The sequence below is a fragment of the Anas acuta genome, chromosome 5 (assembly GCF_963932015.1).
Source record: "Anas acuta chromosome 5, bAnaAcu1.1, whole genome shotgun sequence".
In the NCBI taxonomy this organism is placed as follows: Eukaryota; Metazoa; Chordata; class Aves; order Anseriformes; family Anatidae; genus Anas; species Anas acuta.
Window position 1 is genome coordinate 5,886,920 of NC_088983.1, and position 27,670 is coordinate 5,914,589.

The 27,670-nt window shown below is 47.8% G+C and overlaps 1 protein-coding gene across 3 annotated transcripts in view; it reads right to left on the bottom strand.

Moving 5' to 3' along the window:
• RTN1 (reticulon 1) overlaps positions 1 to 27,670 on the bottom strand; it is a 98,643-nt gene that overhangs the window by 12,252 nt on the left and 58,721 nt on the right. Inside the window, exon 1 of one of the 3 annotated variants that reach the window (XM_068682456.1) lies at positions 3,263 to 3,644. The exons of the other annotated variants lie outside the window; for them this stretch is intronic. Coding sequence (XP_068538557.1) covers positions 3,263 to 3,323 — 61 coding nt within the window. The 5' untranslated portion in view covers positions 3,324 to 3,644. Of the gene's footprint in view, positions 1 to 3,262; positions 3,645 to 27,670 lie in introns of those variants that run through there. 3 annotated transcript variants of the gene reach the window in all.

The following is a 27,670-nucleotide window of genomic DNA, read 5'->3' on the forward strand; positions in this document are numbered from 1 at the left end:
GCACCCTTTAGAAAGCAGTCGGTATATCAATCAAGAAAGGAAGCCGGTTCTCTGGAAACAGCTGTCAAAAAAAAACAACACTACTCAACAACTCCAGTTCCAGAGGAGTTACGTCAGCTAGGTGGATGTGATGAAATCTGCAGTCCTTCTCCACATTAGTTTATATCATAATGCAGATAATATTTAGGATCATTCCTATGAGCAGTTCACAGGCCTTTTTCTCTTGATCTTTTGAGATTTTCTTTCCTAATACATCTTGCAGGGTGGTGACACTACAGGAACAAGCGTGGCACTTAGGCAGGCCACCCAAAAGCTGATATGTAGGAGAAACAGTGGAAGAGGAAATACTCGTGGGGACAACTGAACTGGCACCAAGTAGCTTCAATGAGCTGGAGTGCCAAGACCTTTGTAAATCTAGAGAAACCTCTCCAGCAAGGCATGGGGCTGAGGCCTGTGGAGCTGGGCCTAGTCCCTAGGCAAGGAGACCTGCTCCAGCCTCCCGAGCCCAGAGGCCCACCTCATCCCACAGCTCCCCTCAGTGAGCCGGGCACCATGACATTGCTGTGTGAAGGTCCAGGCCAACCAGCGTGCCCAGCTGGAGACATTTCTCCGCACACCCATGCCTCATGCTTGGCTCCATCCCGGCCTACTTCAAATGCACCGCCTAGCAGTGCGAAAAGATGGGTGTGGAAGGCAGCTGCCATTCCCCAAAGCCTCCCGTGACAATATTTTGAATGAAGCAGATGCCCAGCAGGGGCGATTTACTCTCCCAGTCTCCCCGAGGGGCTGTGTCATGATCTACCATTGACACATCATGCTTTACTTGATGCATGGGTCGCTAAAACACATTGCAATCTTTTAAATGTATTTAGCAGCACTAGTTGCTTCGTTTAGAGGAGAGTAATGATATGTAGATTCAGTGGGGCAAAGCCAAAGCCTCACCAAGCATCCCTGCAGCTTCTCAAGACCCCTACCAAATTTTACACCAATTTTCAGTTGTATAAGGGCAAACCAGTGATATAGCTAGTCGCAGGCATGATTGTTTATTAATTAAAGCTTATGTTAACCTCAACATTTTATTTCCATAATTTCAGTAAAAATATGCTCAGTATTTACTGAGGTCTGGGACTGCATCTGTTACATTCACAGCCATATTCCAGAGTTTTCAGGGAGGAACCATAATTCCATTGATAATGAACTTGGCAAAATTATACAATTCCAGATTTTCATGAAACTGATATTCTAGGTTGAGCCGGAGAGTACGTGAATAACAGATATTAAAAGAATCAGTGCATTGAGCCTTTAGTCTTCATTCCCCTGAATTTTAAATTTCTTCTATTTTATCTCGGACTGATCAAAGAATTTCAGTGGCAGAAATAACACTCTGTCTATTTTGTGTATTCTGCAGGATCATTTTTAAAGCATAAAGCACCACCCAAGAAAAAGAAAGATATGCAAATGATGTGGAAGTGAGGCAAGTGATTTATTTCAGCTGCGTTTTTTTTTCAGATTTTTTTTTTTTATAAATCAGCATGGGTCAGATTGTGTCATATAATTTCCAGCAAATCTGCCTCTTGATTTCCAACAGAACACAGAAGGAGAGAAAGACTACTATTATTATTGATTATTAATTATTAATTAAACAATAGCAGCACACCCTTTGTCATCCCCCCTTTTTTAACCTTGTGAGTAAATATTTTTTTCTGCTAAAAAAGGAACAGATTCAGTCTGCCTCTAAATACAGGTGGTTCAATAACCTGACTCAGCAAATTAATATTTTTAGAAGGATCAGCAAAATACTTAGCCTTTTTGGAAACAAAACAAACAAAAAACAGAACCCCATCTAACAAGGAAGTTCATGTTTGAATCTCAGATGAAAAGGCTCCCAAGTTTGGCTGTAGCTCTCCTGTATAAGCTTAAGGAATCACACAATCCTATAGAAAACCCTGGCCCTTGATTAAGGTATGGAAAGCCCGAGCTGCCGCAGGCTGGCATTTAACAGGTGCATCTGTTTACTTTCCTGCTACTCGTTTTCCTGAAAAAAAACAAAACACCTCAGACCATAACCAAATTAAGACTGCAAAAATATCAAGATCCCTAGAGACAAGGGTCTGAATGTCTGTCTCCCCCTGCCTCCTCCCGCCCCAAACCACCTTAGGAAGGTTTTCTGCCTTCGGTTACATGTCGCTGCCTTAATGAAACTACGCCTGCAAGCATCCTGGATGATGCTACAGAGTCTCTCTCACAGGAACCCTGCTGTGAGCATCATATCCCATCTATTCAGTGTAAACACGCACCTTAAAATTATAAAATACATTCCAACAAATCCTGCCCAAAGCAGAGAGCAGGCTGCCCGGCAGGATCAGCCGCTAGCCTTTCTCCCTCTAATCTGCCCACCGAGCAGCGTCACAGAGACTGTCTTTTATCAAAACAAAGGCTGGATGCTAGCTGGGAAGTGTGAAGCCGACTAAAAATGGCTGAAAAGCTGTCCGAGGCGCCCCGGAAGGTAGCCAGCCCCACCCAGCGCAGCCACCGACCCGCTCCAAAGAAGCTGAAAATAAACCCAAAAGGGAGATGCTATTGTTCCCCTCGCCTACGCGGCAGCAGACCACAGCATCGCAATATTTTTACCCATGAAGGGGGCTCAGAGGAGTGCTTGAAAGCACAATAAAGGCTTTTTTTTTAAAAAAAAAAAAAAAAAGCAACTCTACAGCAAAGTACGAGGCGGGTGGCGATGCCGCGGTGCTATCGCACGTCTCGCCGGGGCTGCGTTTTCTTTGTGTCGACGCTAGGCTAAGCCCTGGCCATGGGTGTGTCCGTGGGCAGGAGGCACCGAGGCACCCAACGCAACCACCTCAAACCCTCGCCAGCCCCAGCCGGCACAAATTCACCATCGCCCGGCTCTCCTAAAGCCCGAAAGGTCTGAAAATCCTGCCAGAGACTCCGGGGTGAGGAATGACACCGCTAACGGCAAGGGTGGATGCTTGGGAAATGAGCTGTGAGGTGGGAAGGAAGGTCCTGTATCCTGGATGCTTTCAGGGCGAGACAGCTGGAGATGGGAGAAATACATTCAAACGACACAATTAAGGGCTTTTTCGTCCTTTCCTTCTTAAATTACCCCCAAATAAAAGCTTCGCGGGGAGGGAGATAAAACAGCATGCACAGGCCCACAGGTGAACAATGCAAAAAATGGATGGATCCTGCCTTTGCCTCCTCTGCCATGCAGTCCTTCTAGCATGCAACACTCGAACAGATATAATACCCTGACATTTCCAGTTGCTCCAAAGACAGTCCATCTTGGTGGAGTCGGCGCTGGCTTGCATCTCGGAGGGTTGGGGAAGGGCCGGTGCTGCGGTCGGAGGCACTGCGTTGTTAGCAGTCAGGCATTCCCCAGCATGGGTTGGGTTAGCGGGTATCGCTCCCGTCTCCCCGCTCGGCTCCGGACTGATGCTGTAAGCAGCACAGGCGGAGGGGGGAGGGCATATTGTACGCGCTGCGGTCTCCACTGCAGCAAATCAGCGGTGTGATGTGGTTGCCCTAGGGAGCAGGCTCCTTTGAAAAAGGGGATGCGGTCCCCTTTCAAATCAAAAGCTGGCGCTGGCTCGGCGGCTTAGCCTCCCGAGCCATCGAAATGGTTAAGGCAACCTGACGGCAGAGAAATAAAAACAAATTCGGGGTGGGTGGAGGCGGGGGGGTATGGGGGGGGGCACCGTTTCCTATACGGCTGCACGGTTGTGACTATTCATGTTCCAGAAATTTCTTGGGAGTGATGAAATCTGGTGTTTTCTTCATTTTTTTGGGGAGGGCCAAATTTCCCTGTCTACCCCCAGGTGTTGGTGCCCCTCTCCCCTGCCTGGCTGGGTGAGGTCTCGGAGCAAGCAGGAGAAAACCAAAAGCAGGAACCGATCCCATCAAAGCGACCCGATCCCATCTAAGCAACCCCCATTTTGCTATTTTTTTCCCCAGAAACTATTCCAGAAACAGCAAGAAATAGCAGAGCACCCACACCCCGTGCACCGAGCCCTGCTATGGTGGGATGCTGCGCACAGCTCCTGGGCTGGGACATGCGGGCTGCAAACGCTGCCCAAAACGCTGCATACATCAGGACTCAGGGGGTGAGACAGCAGGTTTATGGGACAATTTGTGAAAAAGTTCTCTGCAGTAATTCAGCACACTGCTGGCTGAATGTTAACACCAGCCCTGGCACTCCTGCCCCAGGGAAGATGCTGACTCTGCCTCAGTTTCCCCATCAGGAAACTAAAAAGCAGCCTCACAGGGGTGTCACACGTAAGCCATGGCCACATGGTACTCAGCAAAAACTGGGAAAATAAATGCTTTATATTCACCCAGCTTGTTTGCCTTTTCAGATTTCTGGCAGGCTTTACTAATTTATTAAATATTTTTATTTTAGCCATATTATATTAACTTTATGCTTTTAATAAGGAAATGGACAGCAACACAGAGACAGTGGGTCCCATACACACCATCAGCATGGGGAACTGAGGTTGAACGTATCTGTGTTTTTGGCTCCGAAATTAGAAGATTTTTAACACTTAAGTTAACAGAGATCTCCCCAAATGGCACTACTGGGTCACTTACCCCTCCTGCAGGTAACTCATCCCCCAGAAGAAAGCCCGAATTTAGGGAGCAATTCACCACAATTATATCTTAACCTTTACCTAGGGAGGTCTGCTAGGTTTATGGAGGGCAGCAGCTATTGCTTGCATTTCAAAAGCATCTCTGAAATCCCAGAACGGCTTGTGCTCAGCTTAAATCCCCTAACAGAGAAATAATTAACTAATTGGTGCAGAACTGGCTTCAATTGTCATTGCATGTAGTAAGATTAAACAATCTACAAACATTATTACAAGTCCTGATTTTGCAGGCTTCCTGGCTTAGTTAAAAAAAGGAAGAAAGGACTTGGCAAGGGATGATTTCCCAACATGGTCTGATTGGTTTAGAGCCTTCACAAAAGCAGAAAACATCCCTATTGTTGCTTTCTGCCCTGCAACAAGGTCCCCAGCACCAACCCACAATAGGAGGCATTTACAAGTAACGTATATGAAAACCACACATATGAAACTCCTAAATCCTGGAGTCCCTGAAAAAAGAAACACAAAGAAACCTCCAAGAATGGTTCAACGAAACCGATGGTTATTGTGCACAGACTACCAGCAACACTGCAGTAAGGAGAAACAAAATCTCACTGTAACCTGCATTTCTTAGCCAGCTATGAAAGACTAATTAATTCCCTTTGCACAGACGAGTGGTCCTTGTACCTTTAACACCCTGGTCTTGTGGTGATTCCTCCTTTCCCTCATTGTCAGCGGAGATTTTCCTTGCCCCAGACTTAGGTCTCCACCTCCTTCTTGTCCAAGGAAGGGCTGTGAAGCTGGTGAAGGTTCTGGAGAACAAGTCTTATGAGGAGGGCTGAGGGAGACAGGGTTGTTTAGCTTGGAGAAAAAAGGCTCAGGGGAGACCTCGTTGTACTTTACAGTTACCTTAAAGGAGGTTGTAGGGCTTACCTACAAAGAAGGTTACCTTAAAGAAGGCTGTGGTTCTGTAGTGAGGTGGGGATTGGACTCTTCTCCCAAGCACCAAGTGATAAGATGAGGGGAAATGGCCTCAAATGGTGCCAGAGGAGGTTTAGGTTGGATATTAGGAGAAATTTCTTTACAGAAAGGGCTGTGTGGCAGCGGAACAGGCTGCCCAGGGAAGTGGTTGAGTCACCATCCCTGGAGGACTTCAAGAAACATTTAGATGTAGAACTCAGTAGCACGGGTCAGTGGTGGATTTGTCAGTGCTAGGTTAAAGGCTGGACCAGGTCATCTTAGAGGTCTTCTCCAACCTGAATGATTCTGTGATTCTCCAGGCTACCAAAATGAACCCTACCATAGTTTCCTGCTTTGATTCCTGCTTCCTGTTGGAAAAATGTCTCTTCAGACCTGGCCCACGTAGTTCCTGTCCCACACTACTTCCAGGGCTATTTTAATTCATGGGCACCAGAACCTGCTGCTTTATCAAGAGTGAGAAGAACACGCTTGTGTCAGAACCAGGACCCAACTGGTGTTGTGAGATGAACCAAATTAGAAAATAGAAATGAGATCAGAACATCTTGTGGTGCACACTAACTCATCCGGGGAGCTTCCAGTGCTGAGCTGGGCGAGGGAGAGAGGCGGCACCTGGCATTACGCCGTACGTGTGTCTACCTAGACTTGCACACAAAGTTTAACAGGATCACAGTCAGCAGTGGCTGGAAACAGAGCTAAAATTGCAATTGATAAAAAATGCATCTCTATAATGAGAATTTAAATTATGCATTCGGTAAGGAGCGAGCCAGAATTAGGACTAAGCAGTTGGCCATCAAGAGACCGAGGAGCTATTTCCTAGAACTATTTCCTTGCAGTAGAGCTAAACCAGGGCCATCGACTAAATCTGTACTGAGCAGAGAGGAAGGCACAAACAAGCCTGCCTGGATCTAAAAAAGGCGAGACGTGCACAGGTCAGAGCTCTTGGCACGAGCCACTGGATAAGTGCAGTGTTGGAGGAGAAGTTTGCTGTCATCATGAGCAGAAGCAGGATTAAAAGCACTAAGTGGAGCTTCCTTCCCTTCAGAGCATGGTCTACAGCAATCCTCCTCCTGCCGCAGGACATTACTGAATGACTGAAGGTCTTTAGATGTTTTAGTGAGGTCACCTGAAGTTTAATGTTGATGGCACAGGCACGAGCCAAGTGGGCTCATCAGCATTTGCCTGTTACGTATCTCTGCTAGAGATAACGATCCACATATGATGAAGTTAGGGGGAAGGACTCAGTAAAATTAATTATCTGTGTATTTTCAGCTCCTCCTAACCCTGCACTGAAAGAAACCTCAAGTAATTCATGAGTAGAGGACTGCCATCTGCCTCATTTATTTCCATCCTTCCGGCCCCAACAGGGAGTGCTGGACGGGGTGGGGGCTGCAGCTCAGCCAGGGGCACGGGCACCCTGCCACGGGCATGGGGACACGACAAGCCCTGTGCCCAACCTGGTTCTCTACCAGCCCTATCTCGCTCTTTTCCAGAGGTCCTCTCACTTCCATGGTGAGCTCTGATGAGCTCAGGATTAGCAATATTTATGGCTTTTTTGATATAGGTGAATCAACATAAGAGCTCAGAGCATCAGGACTCACCGTGTTCGACCACGAGAAGGATCAGACACAGCCTTAACCTCCAGGGCTGTCCCTTAACAACCCTGCTGGAGGACAGGGGTGGAAATCAGCACCGATTTCAAAGAATATTTTATGAGAAGAAATTCAATGATAGAGCTAAAATTGTCACTGGTTCTGCTCGAAGTGCAGTGACTTTGAAGACACTTCGGACTGACGATGCTTTTCAGAGCAGAGCTCTGCATCACTCCACGTCAGCGCATTGCGGGACACATTGGGGACAGTGCCGGGGCTGCAGCGCGGTGCTGGAAGATCCCAACGCTTAGCCCTTGGGGGAACAAGAGCATTAAGGGACATTTCTGTTGTTTTTCGGTTTGTTTTTTTCCTAGATGATTTGCAACAAATATACAGAGGATGCTATTTTAAAAGTCCCATTAATATACCTCAAAGCTCTAAAGAGCAGTGGGGAATTTTTGCCCGAGTGCTCCAAGCCAAGGGCAGCCAGCGATCACATTTTGGCGAGGAGGCCGTCAATAGCGGAGGGATGGGCCAGATCCTGGCTCTGCTGTCTTGCTCTCATTCGTGCTCGACACATTTTCTGGGCTGCAGAATTGCTCAGAGGCAGCTCAGGTGAAAAGGTCAGGAGCTGGGAGATGCTGCCGGCTATTTCAGGTCCATCACCACTCACAGTCTAGGTGGTACGTGGACAGCTTTGTCCTTGTGTCTCTTGCCCTGGGCTTTGATGTTTCTCTTAGGAGATGTTGTACAGTGATGAATTACTTATTTTCTCAGCTCTTTAGGCCACCAAAGGAATCGATAAGCTGTTAAAGAGACAATATGGTCTCAAAGTGCTGAAATGTATGTCTAGAGCTGAATGCTCGCAACAAAAGAAATGCCGTGCCCCAGCACATCACATCATGTTCCAGCTTCCCTGCAATTTTTATTTTTTTATTTTTTGGAGATATCTTGGAGTGCCTGGGTTTATCAGGATTTTTAAAACCATCAGTTGAAATATTTGGGGGGTTCGCAGGGACAAGAAGTGTGTTTTGAGGTGTGTAGCTAAGCTTCTGCTCTGCTGCCTCTGTTTTGCTCTCTGCTCAGTACAACTGTTCCTCATGCCCATTTTTGCTCCAAGTCTGAGCTTATCGGAAGGCATTAGGCAACGGCCCTGTGACACGAGTCAAAAGAGTGGCTGAAAAATCAGGTGAAACACATTTTGCACTTGCTTCCCTGCCTGGGAGCAAGGCAGCCTTCCTTTGAATCCTAGTGGAAGAGCCATAGGGGGGAGACCCTGAGATTTGGGTCTATTATTAAGAAGCAGTTTTCCATTTTGGATTCTGAACCACCGATGGGAACGGATCCTCTTCACCAACCATCCCAGGGATGTTGGCGCCCCTGCAGTGCCACCAGAGCTTGCTGACTAATGCGGGTGACAGCACGTCTAAGACGTAGGAATCAGCTGTGATTTACTCCTGGCTTTTCAGCAGTGGATGGTTTCTCTTAGCTCTTTAATGCTATTTTTGAACCAGAAGGATCCTAAGAATGAAGGCTCTATTCCTGCCATTGACCTAGAAAAGTCTTTTGCTTCTTTCCAGTGGGACTTCTTCTTGCAAGTGCTGGGAACCTTAAAATTGGGCATCTCCCTCCTCTGGGGGAGGCAATTGGTACGTCTTTGTCCCTTCTTCAAGATATGATCAGTAAAGCTGCCGAGACCCCAAAACTCTGGCTGACCTCCTGCATTCCCCCATCAGAGCAGGCTCGTGCACCGCTTGCAGCCTACCCCTGTCTTCAAGCCCGTGCTTTTAAGTCTGTACTGCTAAATTCATCTCCCTTACAGCACTGCTGGTGCTGCAGCTGGCATTATTAATTCCATTTCATTAACTGATCTTCTTAATGGACTGGAAGACAAAAGAGAAGACAGTCCTGAGACCACAGCGTTGGCTGGGCCTCGGGAGATCTATGTTCAGCCCTCACGTCTGCCAGAGGCTTCCTGCGTGACCTTGGGAATCCTCTCTCTTGGGTCTCTGGGTCCGCTTGGTCTATTTAAATTTGGGTCATCATCTGCTTTTAAAGCTTTATTTCTGCAGCACCTGGCACAACATCTGCTGCTTGAGCGAAGCAGCCTCGTGCATTTTTGTAAACAAGTTGCAGGCAAGTGTTGCTGGCTGGCATTCTTGGGCCAGCGGAGACCAAGCAAGATGGTGAAGACGAATTGGGGTTGCGTGGCTCTTGGAAGGGGTGAAATCCTGCCTGGTGCTGTGGACAGAGGAGCCTCCCCTTTGGCCAAGCATGCCCAGCAGAAAAGGGAAGGACACATTACCTCCCGAAGTGCCTTGTCCTGTGGGTGTCTCCATCACCATTTGTAGGTGGAATGGTGCCCAGGGCTGATGCTGGAGCTGTGCAAACACAACTGCAAATTAAACCAATATCCCAAAGGCAGAGGCTCAGGAGACAGAGGTTTCTTTTGCAGCGGTGCCACAAACCTCTAGTTCAGGCTGGCATCCTCGCAGGCACCCAGGGGTGCTGGTGAACGGGCCGTGGTTTGCACCATTTCTGCTGGCTCCTGTACCCACCAGCCCTCCTGACAGCCTGACCCCAGTGAGCAGGTGAAGGTACAGAGCAGACCTCAGCTCCCATTCCCCAAAAAAGCCATTTTCTCTGGGGAATGGGGTCATTTAACAGGCCCTCAGCTGCCCACCCCTCTGCACCGCTTCCCCCATCCGCTACGCGGGGACAGGCGGGATAAATGCGCTGGTGCCAGAGGTCTGCAGATGCTGTGGCCACGCAAGCACCACTCGACCATCCCACAATTGTCATGGCAACCCCAGCTTTCCCTGGAAAACAGCAGCAGACCATGAACACGCTGCTGGATGCAGCAGCCACGGCCCCAGCTTATCCCACAGCCCTGTTGCTGCCCGCAGGCACCTGGGGACCAAAATGCTCTCTGCACAGGGAGGGATGCTGCTTGAGCCCATTCGCAGGCTGGGGGGATGCACAGGATTCAGCTGTTATACAGGAAGAAAAGTGGCTGAGGAGGGGGAACAGGTCAGAAGGCAGCCAGCCCAGGGTAATCAGAAGAATTGCATCGGGAAACGATGTGCCAAGAAAGTGGTTAGAGTTGTGTTTGCTGGGAAAAGTGCAGGGAAATTAGTTTTGTGGGACATTTTAGGCTATCAGCTGAAACAGCAGCTAAGCAGGAAAACAGACACAGCTTGAATATAGGGGGGTGGCCCTGCCTACACATCCCCCACAAGGGTCAGGGGGAAAGGGAGTCAGAAGATACCATAAGGAAGGTCAAGCAAGCTTCCTTCCAGCATCACATCTGCAAAATATGCAATGCAAATCCACACCCTGAAGCCAGCTAATTAGGGACTTAACATCAGTCATCCCTGAAACGAGGCATTTTATACACGGAGACACAAAATGAGGAAAAAGAGAAGGAAAATAAAATGCAGAGTCCAGAATAATCCACCGAATTTGTGGAAGTGGGTTTCTCTCTGAAAAACAGATCCCGTCTCTGAGTACTCAAGTAACACACATCCTCTCTGCACTCCCCCTCTCTGCACACAATGAGAAAGCCTTGATTTGGAGGCTGATGTCAAGTATCGGAGAGAGGACAATTTCATTTTCCATTCTCAAGGCCGAGGGATTAAAGATACATCGGCAAAACCATTTCCCGTTTAGAAAAGCCAGCTGAAAGGGCGAAGGAATTCAGATGTGCCCGACGACATCTTTAAACACCGCACACCGCATTTTCCTGATCGCTTCTGCAAAGAAAAGATAACCCTCTGCTCCGGATGAGGGTGAATATGTAACAGGAGGTATTGAGTGAGTTTGAATTAATATGTAAAATGGATTTATTTTGCTATCTTTGTGAGGATGGGCAGGATGGGAGTTTGCTGGACAAAATTGAAAAAGGGAAAACATTCCCCTTGTATCACAGGATGTCTAACCTCTCTGCTTCGATACCGAATAGCGTGTGGGTATGGCAGAAGCAGCAGCAGTTTCCGAGTGGCACTGTGGGTGTACGGGGTACAGCCCCAGCCCTTGTCCCAGCGCACTGCATGTGAACAGTGCGGGGTGGCAGAACAACAGAGCGTGTTTTCTGCATGGGTACTGAATTCCCTGCCACAGGTTTTGCAGAAACTGAGGAATTGCAAAGAAAATAGCAAAATAGGATGGGGAGAGCATTGCAAAAGGTCTGCGGCGACTTAAGGAGCTGCAAAACCCCACGTATTTCAGTCCTTGCAAGCATTTTAGCATGGAAGGTTTTGATGAAACACCCAGCTCAGACAGGTACCACTTCATGCTTGTAACTTATCAGATATTTCACTCTAAACAAAACCATCCAGGTTCTGAATTAACCACATCCCTGTGTCCCATCCTCTTGCATTTCATATGCCAGATACTTAAAATTATTTTTCTTTTTTTTTTTTTTTTTTGTAAATGAATTGGGGAGAAAATGACGTGACATTAATTTGAATCATGATAAATTCAAGAAAACCACAATCTTTGTATACACAAACAAACAAGCAAACAAACCCAAACCCCAAGTGCTGCATTTTGCTTTGGATGGACCTCTCCCATCACAGGTAGGACAGACAAGGGCAGCTGATTCTGAATGCCATCCTGGTCCTGGGCCCCACTACCCGTGGCTCTGGGCTTTGGAAACCTCAGCCTCTGAGCAGCCCCAGCACAAAGCCAGGAGATAATGGCCCCCTAGATTAGGATGTCTGGTACTGGGGCCAGGAGAGATGAGACGAGAGACTTCATTTTGGAAACCGCAGCTGTTACCTTTTCCAAAACTTGCTTTTTAATTTTTTTCCCTCTATTTTTTTTTTCCAGGTTGTCTCGCATTCAAAGTGATCAAAGTTCCCTGCAAAGCACAGCCTCTGAGTTTCAGATAAATATAGCCGCGCTGCTCTGCATTTGTTTGTTTTCCCCAGGTTGCAAACCTGCAGACGAGACCTACTTATTTCGGAGAGGGGTGTGCAGAAAGCAAGGGGAGGAGTGATGCACGGAGACCTGCTGCTTGTAGGGCTGCACGGAGGGGAGGATGGAGGTGGCCACGGCTATGTGTGAGGTGCCCAGCCCATGCCACCACACAGGGGGACAACCCCAGCCCTTCCAGCCGTGGCAGACCCCTTGGGCTCTGGGTGAAGCCACACACAAGGGCAGAAAGGTCCCAGCCCCAATCCCCCACCCACTCCGGGCACCACTGCTCATCCCACCACAATTTATTTCGGCTTTCCAATTAGCCAGGAGGTAAACTCAGCAATTACTTTGCACATCTGAAGTGTCAGAACTCTTGTGGCACATTTCCCTGAAGCTAAATAACTAACGAAGGGCTCTGATTAGTGTGGAACCAGCAGGCAGTGTGGACCAACATTTATTTTTACCTCTTGACACCTGAGACAGAGCTTGGTGAAGAGGATGAGCTTCCCGGCCGCTGCAGCCAGAAGGACTTGGCGTAGGGGTTGTCTCGGAAGATGATGTTCCACCCTGTTTTGTCCTTGGGCCGCCACCGAGAGAGGAAACCTTCAAAATCTGAACGCTTTGCATGTGATGGAGGATAAAACACAGCTTTTTCCATCCTGGAGAGACACCTCGCATAGGTCCCACTCAGCACCTCCCTCGCCTCTGTGCCTTTCCAAGCGTTTTTGCCCCCTCGCTGGCAAGTAGAAGGCATGGGCTGTGCTGCTGCCAGGGCTTGGGCTCAGCCCTCAGCAGAACCTGGGGTCCCACAGCAGGATCAGTCCCCATGGAGCTGTGCCCATGCTTACCCAAGCCCTGGCAGCTGCAGCTTAAGGCCCTTTTTCTCCCCAAAGCTTATTTTTTTTCTGAATCGCTTCTCCTGCAAAACACACCAGCCACCTGCAAAAGCTGTCTTGGGCACAGCCTGTGCCATGCAGCCTTGTGTAAGCCCCTGCCCTTTCCTCACCCCTCCCTTGTTTTGCCCTCAAACTGCAAATAATCTGTTTTTCACCGTGACCCAGGAGGGGAGAGGCTGCCCAGGGGATGCAGGGAGCAAATTGGGTAGCTTCAGGGTGCCGGAGTGCAGAGCAGAGGATGATTTCCACCTCCCCAGGGAGGAGATGAAGGAAAAGCAAAGGGATTACATCAAAGCTGAACCCTCCCAACCCCATATGCCCTGGCCATAAGGACAGCAGCTCCAAACCCCTTGTGCATCGGGTTCTGAGCAGCAAAGGGGCTCAGGGAGGATGCTCCAAGCCCTGCAGCAACAGCAGCCGGGCACCTCGCAAAGTTCTCCCTTTAACCAGGTTTCCTCCTCACCCAAATTTTTGCACAAACAGGAGGTGCATGACTCCTTGCAAGGAAAAGCAACTATTTTGGAAATCATCTGCTCTAAGCCTGTGCCTGATTTCGCCTCATCCAACACGTGTTTCCATGGAAGCAGAGGAGGGAGCGGGCAGCCTGCGGCTGCAAATCGCAGCTAGTTCGCCGCCTGCTCCCGAGCCTGAAGAGACAAATGGATCATTAAAAATAAAACAAAATCGAAATTAAAAAAAAAAAAAAAGCCCCTTCAGATAGCTGATAGTCAGTGCTGCAATGGTGCTTGCGGGGTCCAAGCACATTACAGCTGAACGAGACCGAACTTTGGCTCATTCTCAGAGGAAACGGCGAATGCGCCGAATAAAATGATTTGTGGTCTTTTGTTGATCGCATCGGTGTAATGATTGTGTGAGCACAGAGAAAGGCAGCGCACAAAGGGAGTTATGTAAATGGATTAAAAAGATGTTTTCGGCATGGTTTGAAGGACTGTACTGCAGAGAGAGACTGAAATGAGGATGGTCTGGGAAATGAGCACGGTTTAGGAAACACGATTTATCTGCTGATCCAAACCTGGTTCAGACCTCAGGAGTGAGTCTCCTCAAGTCACTCAGTCTTATTGATGTGACCCCCAAGCAGAAACTTATCATAAAATCACAGAATTATGGCTTGGGTTGGAAGGGACCTTAAAGATCATCCAGTTCCAACCCCCTGCCATGGGCAGGGACGCCTCCCACCAGATCAGGTCACCCAGGGCCCCGTCCAACCTGGCCTTGAACGCCTCCAGGGATGGGGCAGCCACAGCCTCTCCGTGCAACAGCGTGACTTTATGTGACTACAACCAGAAACACAAAGTTTCCCTGCCCTTAACTAGCATCTCGAGGTGTAACTTCATTCAAACACGCCGATCCTAGCAGCCCGCGAGCACGCTGCATCGTGCTGCTGAGCCAGGCATGCTGCACTGGGAGCAATTACCGCACCTCCTCGGGTAAGAGCTGCCTCCTGCCCAAAATGCTGCGCCCTCTCGAGCGACGGAGCTCGATGTGCCCGGGCGCCTCGCCGGCTCCCAGCGAGGCAGCAGAGCTGATATGTGTGCAGCCATTACAGGAGCAAATGCAAAATGTCCTTCCTGCATCAACTCCCCCCTGCCCAAAAATATATCCATTTTATGGCTGGCTGCCTTCTCCCAAGAGGCAGCAGAATTTCTCACCATTTTTTTTTCTTTCTTGAATATCAAGCCTAATAATAATAATAATAATAATAATAAATTAAGCGGACTTACAAAAACTACAAATTACAAATCTATAGTTGCAGACTCAACTATATGGGTTTGGAGCTGCTCAGTGGAGCTGCCTGAATGCTGAATTTGTGAACACTGTGATCAATACTGTATTGAGCACTGATATCTCTGATCTAATGACAGCTCTGGGTAGGTCTATTACTTAAGTTCAGTAGGTGGTTTTCAGGGGAAAAGCAGCAAAATTGAAGAAATGAGCCAAACCAACTCAAGTATGCTAGATTCTACATCCGAACAGGGAAATAGATGAGATGAAAGTAAATCTGTTGGGGAAAATGAAGTGCTTTAGCTTCGCGCAGGACTGACCCTATTTCAAGAGCCCACAAAGGTCCAAGATAACCCTGTAGCAGCAATTCCCAATGAGAAAACAGCAACGTCACCCAAGGTATCATTCTTGCCTTTCCTAACCTTGAAATTTATCTCTAGCCAGCAGACCCAGCCAGGGCAGGGCCCCAAAACTCCTCTATACACAAGCTGGAGGCAAACTTTGTGGTGGTGCCGAGTACCAGCGTAGCAGAAGGATCGATGTGCAGGGAGCAGCACGGGGTTGGTTTTCACTCCAGTTGGTGCCTGGTTTCCTTCTGCATCCCACCAAGAGGAATGGGCTGGTGGTAGCAGGTTCTGCCATCCTGGGGATCCAGGATTTGTTCGTATTTTTAAATACAGCCATCAAATGATGAAGCACTTAAAGTTTTACAACCCGTAACTCAGCAAAGGAAGAACAGTGCACCCAAATTCTTGGACTAAACAGGAACCAACTGGAAGGCAAGAGGGAAAACGGCGCGGGTGAGTCCGGAGGATATCAGGAAAGTGTTTGCCTCTAGGCAGTGCAGGAGATCGATTTGCAGAGTCACACAGCAGCACAAGCTGGACAGGAGGCAGCCAAAATGCAGCAAAAACTGGCTCGGGGAAAAGGAGAAAGCTGTCAGTGAAATAAAGCATTGAGGCACAGGGAGGAGGCAGGAGGAGGGAGGCTCGCGGGGCAGGTAGCGCTGCAGCCTCGCGCTGCATATCCGTGACCTTGAGGCTGATGCCATTACCTAACGGTGCCGAATTGTAGGAGGCACAGAACAAATTAATTACAAATGGGCGATTAGGCTTACGGTCTGATAAGCAGCTCACGGGGTTCAATGAAGAGAAGTTTTAATGAGATTAAGTGACAAAGCCATCACTTAGAAGGAAGCTTTAAACAGGCTACAGACAAGGAGAAGGAACTGGGGGCGAAGGCAGAGAACTATTAAACCCATCTGTGTTATTAAAAAGAAGAGTAAACAACGCCTGTGCCTCTCAGAGAGGAAAGGGGATGGCAGTGAGCGTGCTGGCACCGCCATGGGAACTTTTCCCCTGGGTACTCAGCAGCTGAGTCAGGCTCAGGGGGAATTGACAGCACGCAGCAAGGGAAGCCCAGCACCCATTTGGGACCAGCACGAGGAGCAAAGCACTGGCTGGCTCTCATGAATTACTACAAGGAACAGGTCTAAGGGGTGCTCCAGGAGGGCTGGGGTTGCTAGGGGTGGCAATAGGTTGGAGCTGGACCTGATGGAGGAGGCCTTTGACCTGGCCTGCTTCAAAAGCGAGTGCAGCAGGATGGCGGGCGGTAGCAATCGAGGAAAGAAACAGGCTAGCAGTTATTACTTCAGACCAAGAAGGGTATATTTTTAATAATAGCTGCTTCTAACGATGAATAATTAAAGCAGACCATTTGGTCCGCCAGCCTTTACGTATTTCCATTCCTCTAATGTACAGCTGAAGGGCTGGCTGTGCTTCATCTCCTACCAAAACCACCCCATCCTGCTGCACGAGGTGGATCTGACACCAAGTGCAGGTATAAGGAGAAGCTGAGCATCCTCAGATCAGGCTGCTGAGGGACCTGAGGAGTCAAGGCAGCCCCGATTACTGCACAGCAAACAGCCAGGCAGCTGTGCAAGGGTTGCAGATAACATCCCCTGCTCGCATCGCCAACAAGAGATGGGCCAAAAGGGTTTTCATGTATTTTGGCCAAACAAAGGTCCTGATTGTGACCGTGCCTCCAGACACTACCACTGAAATAAGGTCTGAAAACAATAAGCGCAGGGCTTGCTATTTCCTCGAGAAGTCAGGGAGCAATCTGTGTGTGCTAACAAACGTGCCTAGCACGACAGCCTGACAGCCTTTCAAAGTCACCTGCTGCTCCCCTGACTTCTCTTGCAATGCAGGTTATCCAAACATGTATCCAAACATGGGCGCTGTCCAATCCACAGTTCTAGTAAATAGTTACCTCCCTTTCCTTCCTATTCTCATTTAGAAATGCACTGAAAGGATGCACGGGGGTTACCTCAGCATTTTATGGATTCTTCAGCTCTGTCAGCAAGAGCAAAATCCCACAGGATTATGCAGCTGCGAGCATGTTGCGTTCTCCCAACATGCTCTCAACAAGAATCCAACTACCACAGCTAAACCTTGTAAAAAAGAAAAAAAAAAAAAAAAAATAGAAAACCAAAGTGTGCGGCAGAATCTTCTCCATTGATTCAATTCTTCAAATCTCATTGCACTTCAGCAATGGAGGCCTAACAGAGGCACCGAGCTCACACCTGGGGGCAGCACCAGGAACCCTCCCACTGAGCAGGCACAGAGCAGGCAAGAGGAGATGGAAAGGCCTTGGTATCAAATTATACCTGTACGTATAGTGAATGTACCCGTCTGATTCAGACCCATGAATAGTAACTGCAGATTTAACTCCACCCTTGCCCACGGAGCAAAAGCAAAGCCAGCATCTGAATAAATTCTGACTCAGGGCACCAAATCTCAGTTGCCAGCATTTCCAGATCAGAGCAACAACAACAGAAGCTGAAGCCAAGTTCTCTGAATATTTTCTTGCAGAGTACCCAGGAGAGCTCAGCCATATGTATTAGAGCCATTTGTGTGGTGTTTGAGGCAACATTTCTGTCTTAGCAGACAGAGGGGTGCCAGGGAACAATCCTGCTCTGCAGGCAGGGCTCAAACCACCACGTAGGCTGGCTCGTGAGCCCAAGATTATCCCACTGATCATTTCAGCCATCTATCACGTGCTAGGTAGCGACTGCTCATCCCAGGCACTCCTTCATGTAAAAAACACGAAGGGGCTCTCACCTCCAGCAGGAGCAGTGACACTGCACAACGGGTGACTGATGTTTAACCAGTGGGGCAGGAACAGCAGAAAACGACTTTTTAAAAAGGGAATAAGGGGAGATGACAAGTTCTTCAGAGAGATGCAGCAGACAGGAGTTAATCTCTGACTTCAGGCTTTACTTGCTGCATTGCAGATGTCCCATCAATGGGGCCAGCCCATTGCAACACCTCCCTTCAAGGAAAATCATCCCACCGCAAGGAGAACTAACCCAGCCCCACGAGCATCACCAAAACGCATGGCCAAAATGCTCACGGTGCCCTACAAAGGGCTTGCACCAGGCAGCAACCGGCATGGAAGGGGTGGGATCCCACACCAGACCCTCCATGAAGTCCGTGACACTGGGCCGTTTGGCTGACATGTCATTTGGCATTTTCTCTCCAGCACCCTCATTTATTTCCCTTTGCAATGTCAGCTTGGCCAGCCAGCTCCATGAATAATTCAGCGCCATTAAGCACGTGTCAAAGCCGACGGGGCACTTAGGAGGATTGGTTCTTTGGCTCTTTTTCTCCATTTAACTGCATTCCAGCATAATCTCCCCTTCACCGCTGCTGGAGGAGCAAGATCTACAAGTGGCAAGCACATTGCCACAGATATATGGAAATACACCTATATATATGGAAATCGTCCATAGGATAGAAGTGGTGTGCTGCTCACCATTCTGCTTGATGCATGGTCACTGCCACTTTGACTGATGGTGAAACCTGCTGGTTTTTTTACAGACATCCAGTGGATGTAAGGGTCAGTGACCAAGCAATAAGGATGAGCTCACAAAGCAGGATTTGGGAAAAAGAGGGGTCGTTTCCCAGTTCTGTTGTGTATTCGTGGTGTTATTGCACTGAAATCAATTCACCACACTCAATGAACCCATTAATCATATGATAAATTAGTCATTCACAATCCCTTCCTAACCAGCTTTCCTAGGCAAAGGGGCTGTAAGATGGGTGTGCATGTGTTTCAGCATCCCATCTGTAAAATAAAAATAATATCATCTCCTTTCTTGCTTTGTCTGGAAATTTAGGTTGTTTCACTGCCAACCAGCAGCACCGAAACAAGCAAGGCTGTGAATATGGATAAAACCCACTAGTGCTGTCACCAGGACGGAGCCATCTCTCAGTCTGCCAAAATTGCTCCACTCAGACCCTTTCCCTGTGAGGAATTAGGGCTGTTTCTCTGAATGCTGACCATAATTGCCCACACAACTTCTGACCTGGGCTGTGTGTGCAATTACCGCGTCTGAGAGCACCAGGCAGCACAGTCAGCACATCACATCCAGCCGCCGTAACTGCCTGTGCAAATAAACCGTATAGGTGAGGGCTCATTTCAGAAGGCACAATTGCTACTACGGCTTTTATTAAATCCCACGCTTTACAACTCCCTGGCTGGAGCCGTAAACCTTGTGCTTTCAGCTAAGGTTACACACAGGCCTGCAGTTTCAGCAGCAGCAGCAAAGCTCCAGCACAGCTGTCTGAGACAAGCCATGGATGCAGCCCGTTCTCTCCCTTTTTTTCTCTAGTGAACCGGCTTTGGCATGGGGGTTTTGACCTGATGATCTCTTGAGGTCCCTTCCAACCCCTACAAATCTGTGATTCTGTGATTTAGGAAGTCAATTCCGTGCTCCAGAAAAGGTGCCCCACTCAGCCTAAGCGAGTAAGCATTAGCTGCTGTTGTCTCTATGATATATTAGCTGGCAAAGTGACCCTCAGAAATCCTGGCTATTAATCTCTGCTGGCTTTTCTATAAGCTCTATACCCCGCTCCTTGCTGGTTGCCCAGGTACAGATTTTGTTTTGTGGATGTTGACAGCATTTCATTAGGACGTATGCAGTAATTCCCCCCTGCCTCTGTAAGGAGCACTTTATATTTCTCTAAAAGAGAGAGCAGAAAGCCCTGTCTGTGCTATGCCTGACTCTGCCAACAGCACTCACCAAGCGAGTGTAGCTCCTAGGCTGCTTCTAAATGAGACGCTGTGAAAACAGTGCCTCCGGGACTGTCAGAGGCTGGGTTTTGATCTTACACCACTGCGGATCCCAAGGAACTTCGCACACGGCAGAGGTTTATGCCAGCCAGGCTGTGGGTGCTGTCAGACCTCGGAAACCTGCGGTTGTTTTTTTTTTCCCTTTAAATTCTGCAGTCTCATGCACCTGCTGTTCAGGAGATAAGAGGCAATTTTAAAATATTCCATTTTGCACGTTTATATGAAATGTGCTGCCCCGGCAGTGTTTATATTTAGCCAGATGTGCTGTAGCAATGCCAAGAGCTGTTTCCCTGACAAATTATTCTTTAGGATCCAGTTTGGAGGGGGGTGGTCTTTACTGAGATACCTACTTTACCCAGCAATTTGGATGGACTGATGTCAAAGCCCTAATGCAAGCTCAATTTGCTGCCTTGAAAGCCTTCCCTTTCTAAGACACAGCTTTTTGCAAAGGCAGGACTGATTATCTGTATCCTTTCTGTTCCTCTCAAATTACCCGAGCTCTAGAGGACTCCTGAGGTTACCTCTCAGCAGTTTGCACTCTCATGACCTGAGCTGTGGATTGTGTCCACATGAACTGTGAAAAAGCTGGCACGTCTTTTCCAGAGGTGTTGGGGAACCACACGAGAGTACTGGAGGACTGGCAGCACCTGGGTCAACTTAATTAGTGCCCACCTTACCTCCTAAGGGGAGCTGTGGTGTAAGAAACTCCAACATCAGCTGAAACTTTTGGACGAGATTGCTGATGCCATAAAAAATAACGTGGCACCAGGTGGGAAAGGGTTACTGTGAGCAGGTGATATCAAAGGGCTGTGAGTAAAGCTGAAGTTGCAAGGAAAATAAACCCAAAAAAGGAGGCTTCTGGGAAAGCAAAAAGCAATCCCACTGCCAGGGGTTTTCCTCATGCACTATTCACTGCCACCTGATGTCGCTTGCAAAATGTTAATGTTTCGTGTCTGCTAAGCCCTGAATATGCAGGAGACAAATGCTCAGTCCTCTTGAATGGAGGAATGCCTGCTGCAGAAGCATGAGGATCCAGGTATGCCTGGTTTTCATCAGTGATGCTGAGCAGAAGCCTCCCAGCCTCATGGCACTTGTAAAATTTGTCATCGCTACCAAAATGACAAACCTTTGTTGTCATTGCTAGAGCTGATTTCAGTGACCTTGACATCACCAAACGTCCCCACCACAGCCAGGCTAGCCCCTGGCAGACCCATGGTGCAGGTAGGTGGCTACTGCCATCCAAAGCAACCTGTCCTCTTGTAACAGTAATTTCTTCCATACCTATTTGTATTCCTCAAATGAAGTGCTGTGAAAGCAGAACACCAAAATGACGTCTCACTGCTACAGTTCTCCAGTAACCACTGAGCTGCTGTCGGAGACAGAGGGAAAAGAGAAGAAATCTGTGATATCTACCTGCAAAAAAAACAGTGGGCAAAATTACCTGAGTTGGGTAAAGGTCAAGAGAGTTAGAAAAAAAAAAATCACTGCAGAGGACTAAACAAAAGAAAGTGGAAATCAAGATAAGATTAAGAGTCAAAATGACAGAAACACCAGGTGCTGTGTCTTCAGAGAACAAATCAAGCCCTTTCAATTGTTGGATCACTGTGTATCTCTTATTTCCTATGTGGTTCTGAATTCATACGAACACAGCAGCCTCCCCAGAAAATAAAATCCCCTTTTCAGTCAACATGGCCATTATGTCCCAGTCAGCAATGCACTCTCAGAAGCGAAGGAAAAGTGCCAGTAAAATCAATACCCACCTCCAGGTTTTATTCCCAGTGGAGGGGAGCTCCCATCACGCACCCCCTTCCAGACCTTCAGTGCAATCAAACACATCAATTTTAACCTCATGCTACCTGCCAGACAAATAACAACATCCAGGGAAGTCCTTATTCTGCCTTACATCTGAAGAATTACTGGATTAAGCCTGAAACAGGCTGATATTTCACCTCATCATGAGAACTAGGGTTGTATTTTCTACTACCAGACCTTAATCTTAAATTTAAATCTGACCCGAAATGAGTCTAAACACTTCATTAGAATTAATCAATAAAACTGGTGAAAACCCATGATTCCCAGCTCTCAAATCATTGCAGAGGTTCAGAAGCAGCATTTCTGGCAAATAAGAAAACAAATTATGCCAAACATTTCCTGCAAAACACTACGTCAAAAATAATAATAATAATAATAATAAAATCATATGAACAGGCAAAATATTCTGTGTTAATAAAACCAAAATCGTATATTTTACTTTTTACTTCTCCTAATTTCTGTTATAGTATATAAACTCCCTTAAGCACAGTCAGAGCTAAAAGCATGAATTGTTATGGAGAAAGCTCTTCAACATCATTTACAAAAAAAGCCTTGCAGGTGGTATAACTTCTTTATATATTTTTTTTTTTTCCTTTACAACCAATATAAGTATTTTTCTTTGTCATATATATAGCCACAGAAAAGCTATCAGTAAGTGCTAGATTTCTCTGAGATCTGCCCAGAATATCCAGGCAAAGCTTTGCTACACCGAGGCATCTGGGAAAAACTGTCACTGCAATCAGATCATCAATGTCACAGCCACAACAAACAAGCAACTTGGCCTTAAAAAATTACCTTGCCCAAAAGCTGAGTCATTGCTGATGCCAAGAGACTCCAAAAAGGACATGGTGTCAAGATTTTAGCTTATAAAATTTGCTTCATCTATGAGCGACTCTGCAGTTGAGGCTTGTCCCCAAGAACAGAAAATCACTCGTGAGCAGAGTGGCTTTTTCCTTGCAGCCTTTCCCAGGAGCAGGACTGAGCCATCCCTGGGTGCTCAGTTTGGGAGGGCATGGACACAGGCAGAGCAAGCAGGGGGCTTGTGCAGCCCAGCCTGCAGGGAAAGAGACCTTCACACGTGAAGCATCTTTACTCCTTGGACCTGTTCTCATCACGTTCCTGTTTATATACAGATACCCTTGGCTTAGACTCTGCCATTCATGTCTCTGATACTGAAATATTTGACGTAACCATCCAGCACCTGCATACAGTCACACAAGTAGCTCTTTTTAATTTTATTTTTTACTGGTCAGGAGGTAATCTCATAATCTTGACCTTACAGAAACATTTACAAACTCTGTTCTGTGCCATATCTTTCGGGGAGGTCTGCATACCTGCGTTTGAGTGCTCTGACTTTTGATGACTCTTCAGAGGCAGTCCTTTGCTCTAAAAGGGAAGATATATGAGAACGGAAGGATAAGGTCTATAAATTTTTATAGCTCTGTACTTAGCTCACGCACAGGCAGTAGAGTAGATGACAGTCCCGAGAGAAGATATATGATCTTCCTACATTAAGCTACATCGAATTTTAAAAGCACCTCTGAGTATGCAGCCACTGTGTTTAAGATGCTTTGGCACTCAGGCATTACAAGTTTGGCCTTACCAACACGTGGGGATGAATCTTCAAGAGCACAGCGAAAAATCAGGGAACAGGTACCAGAGGTGCAATGGTTCAAACTGCTCAAGCTATGGCCAACACTAGCTGAGACCTGAAGGATATGAGACTTATTGAGATGTTTCTGAAGGTCACATCAAGGTCATGTTTTGGTGTACGTGCAGTGTGCTGATCATAAGAAGACACCATTGCCCGTGGTGGTTACTGATCCCAGCTACTGCCCCAGCACACCATCACAGAATCCCAGAATCATTAAGGTTGGAAAAGCCCTCCAGGATCATCTGGTCCAACCACCCCCCTACCACCAATGTCACCCACTAAACCAAAAGCAGAACTGCAAAGCAACTGGTTCTCAAAACCACCCTGTCTACCAATCTACTGCAAAACTTCCCAAAATATTAAGAACACATGGATTGCTGGTATCAAACAATTTTCAATAAGAAAATCACCTCTTACTCCCAGCTGCAGGTCTGCATGCCGAGATACTTTCACTTAAAACTATCCTCTTACTGTTTATTAGTTATTTTTAGCCATTTTTACCGTAACTGTGGATAGCTAAGCCACAAAGACCAAGAAGAGCAGAGAGACAAAAGAAGATTGGAGCTTACCTTAACTGCATTGTCTCCTACCCACTGCCTTGGTCTTAAATTCATCCCTGACTTCACATCAGGCCAGTCAGGCAGAGCTATGGAAGGAAAAAAATCGGCCTGGCCAGCAGACTGACTGCCAGGGCTCCAGGTGTGGCCCCAGCATAGGGTTTAGCAATGCAGGTGTCATTTCTTCCTGCAAGACCCTCTTTATTTAGATGTTTCACTGAGCTGCGACTGCAAAGTAAGAGGAGAAGAGGAGGTTTGCGAACTGAGCGGGCTGTGGGGTCAGATGGGCTTGGAAGCAAAAAAAAAAAAAAGTCCATGTCTGCAGGACCTCTTTCACTCATATCTGTTCATGGTTCTTGGGAAAGAGCATAGCCAAAAGTCTCAAAACCCATTTGTAAAATGCCAGTCCCCCCCCCAGACTCATCTGCTCTGCATTACCCCCACAGGTCCCTTCCCACCTAAATTGTTTCATGTGGGAAGCGAGTGTGTAGAGGTTCACGGGTGTGCTCCACAACTGTGAGGCAAGGCCAGGCCTTGATCAAAGCGTTCACCTCTCCCGGCAGGTTTTAGGTGTGAAAACACCCCGGCCCCAGGCCCGACGTCCCTCCCCACCACGCCTTTTCCAAGCAGGGACTTTTCAAAGGCTGCAAAGCTATCGCAGCCCCATAAAAAGCAAACTGAAACAGGCAAAACAGATGGGCCGGAGTGTGGAGGCACTTACAGCAGATGGCACTCAAATATTAAACTAACATTACCGTATGCTTAAGCCGTGGCCTGGCTTGCTGCTGATTGCAGAGCCAGCCTGGTGAAAACACGCAGATGAGAAATGAGCCTCGTCTCACTAAATTACCCTGCCCAACATCCCCTTCCCACAGAAAAATGCCTCACCAGCGACTCCCCCAACAGCAGGGATGCGCTAACACGGTGCAGGCTACGTTTTGATGAACAAAACCCATTCAGAATAACTTAAGGTCTCTCCCAGATCCCTGCTGGAAAACAATCTCCTTGAGACACTGTGTAAAATCATGTTGTTGTGCTTCTCTGCTGCAGCAAGCAGAGGTGGACACAGAGGGAAAAAAAACACATTGCTTTGTGCATGTCCATTGTGACAGCTCTGGGCAACACGGGGTGACACAGGAGGCACCAAAGAGGATGGGAACGAGCTCTTTTTCCAAGGGCATTTGTGCTACCCCAAAGCCAGAAGTGGTTCTGACTGTGGCTTGTGACACTGCCTGGGGGCCACCAGCCTCGGGTGACCATCAGCCTTGGTGTCCCTCATGGGTGTTTGGAGCCAGAGCAGCCACAAAAGGTGGCACAAAACGGGTGTGCATTTCAAATGCTGAATTTTATCTGACTGTATTTCCTGGCTGGGGACCTGCCTGGAGCCTGGCCCTGCCCGTTGTGCCATCTAGTGTGTGACTGACAGCACGACTGTGCAGCTCCAGGCCAGGGGTTCCCTTCTCCTACACTGAATTGCCAAAAAATATAAAAGGAAAGTAAACACAGAGCATTATGATATCCCCCTGCAAGCCAGAAGGTGAATGTGGTCACACTAGAGGTACGACTTACCTCTGAAGTGATAACAGAAGGCACAAGTGACGCTGTAGATGTATTTCATTAGTGTTTTGCAACTAAATATATCACCCAAAACCACAGACAGCTTCTGTGCACGGCCACTAACTTGCACCACAAGCCTCTGCTGGGACTGCACAGAAGAGGGGCTTGGGGAAAATTTGGAGACCAGTGGATGTTCAACACCACGCACGTTCACACAACTCTGGCTCTGCTCCTGGTCATTCAGAAGCAACTGACCGGTTTAGAAGAACAACTCCCAGGGCTACCACATTTCCAACAGACCCGTGCAGTGTCAGGCTCTTTGTTTGCACCACAGGCAAACCTGCGCATGGCTGTCGGAGAGGCCTGACGTATCCCCTGCAGGTTTTGTGAGCCCAAGCATCTCAAGAGATGTCCACAGTTTCACGTCAGTAGTCCTGGCTGACCACAGAAGAGCTGAAGTGCAACAAAAATTTAATTTATAAAATGGTAAATCTAAGCATACGGCAGGTTGCAAATATGTTCCTATGCATGGTCAAATTATGCTCATTTATACACTGGCAAATTTCTGCGACCTTTACTATGAATTCCCATATTTTATTTTATTTTAAACCTGGGCTCAGACATTTGATCAGAAGGGCAACAAGCTGCTGCATGTTCCATTAAACCAATCAAGCAGAAGGAATCTGCTAACACTGTCAGTGAAGCAGAGGCTGGAGAGAGACACAATGCCCCAGCCCCAGGGAGATCTCTGACCAGGACAAAGCCCCCCGGCTGTTGGTCACCAGTCTGCAGTAAGCCAGGCCACCCCGAGCTGGCACAGAGAGTCTGACAGGACAGCAAGAGAAGGCACAAAAGCACCCAGCCAAAATGTTTCTTCTCTGTCTGTCTTGGTCCAGGCTTCTCTCAGGCTTCTTGCAAACTGCCCTGCTCCAAAAGAGATGCGCTCCCAGGAGAGCAGGTCTTTTCTGAAGTTCCCCACATGCCCAGACCATGTGCAAACCCAGCCTGGGCATCACCTGAGCTACACAACGGCACAGCATTGTGTAGGCCGTACCAATCAGTCATGCTATTTTCCAAAGTTTGTGAAAACCTATTGCTTTTCTTAGAACAAACCTAAAAATCCGCATCTCTTGCTTTGGCTGCTGGAATGCACAAATACATTTGGTCTTACTTCTTTGTGGCTGAATAATAAAAAACAAAACAACAACAACAACACAAAAAACACCACCCACCCACCCACCCAACCAAAACAAACACAAACAAACACACAAAAAGAAGCTGAGCTGGCAACCTCCTTCCCAGAGAACCACAACCAGACGGGCTCCAAGCCCTGTTGGGTACGGGCTGTGTCCACCTCTGGGAGGAGATGTGGGGGCAATGACAGCTGAACAGCAAATGTCTTGCTGTAGCTCTGCCTTCCCCTCTTTGCTCTGCAGGAGGCAGGGGAATTGGTAACGCTAACATAGGCAGTGATTGCACAGCTCTGGCCAAAGCAAAGCCTGTGTCGCAGCAAGGATTGCAGCTTTTCTGACCACGGCAAAAAGTAAGAGAGGCTGACTAGCAGCTAACGGCACGGGAATAGCTCCATCCTCTATTTCCAACCATGTAAAATGGAGGCAGGCAGCCACTCTCCGTTTTTGTTATTGCCACTGGATGGCAACAGCTGTTAAGCAGAGGCACTGAGTTATCACTGCACAAACCTCACGTCCACTTGCTGCACTCTGCCTTGAAGGAATCACAGTATCACATGGTGAGATAGTTCATGCTTACACACGAAGCTGACAGCTGGCTATTTTTAAATTTCATATACCTGGCTATGAGCTGGTCAAGGGCCACAGAAAGATCTGAAATTGGGTGTCCAAAGCACAGCCAAGCGTGTCGAACAGCTTCATCTGATCCATCGCATTCCTATGAATCTCCAGAAGTGCTGGGCTTGCACTTACCAGAGCTCAGGTGGGACTTGGCATGGCCACAGGGGGGTCAGTGAGACCCCCCCTGGACTCTGGGAACCTCACTGAAACCATTTTGTCTTAATGACAACGTGTGGCAGGGGCACAGCACTCACAAGGTGACAGGTAGCAAGGAGGTAACATGAAACACTGAAGTTTTTGTCTTCCGTCTTTTATCTAAACAGTCTCATCTCGTTAGTCTTCACTTAATGATAGATACCTACAATTCAGGTAATTCTGTTAATGATGATTCTGTTCTTGCTTCGGGTGGCATCGTTCTGCTG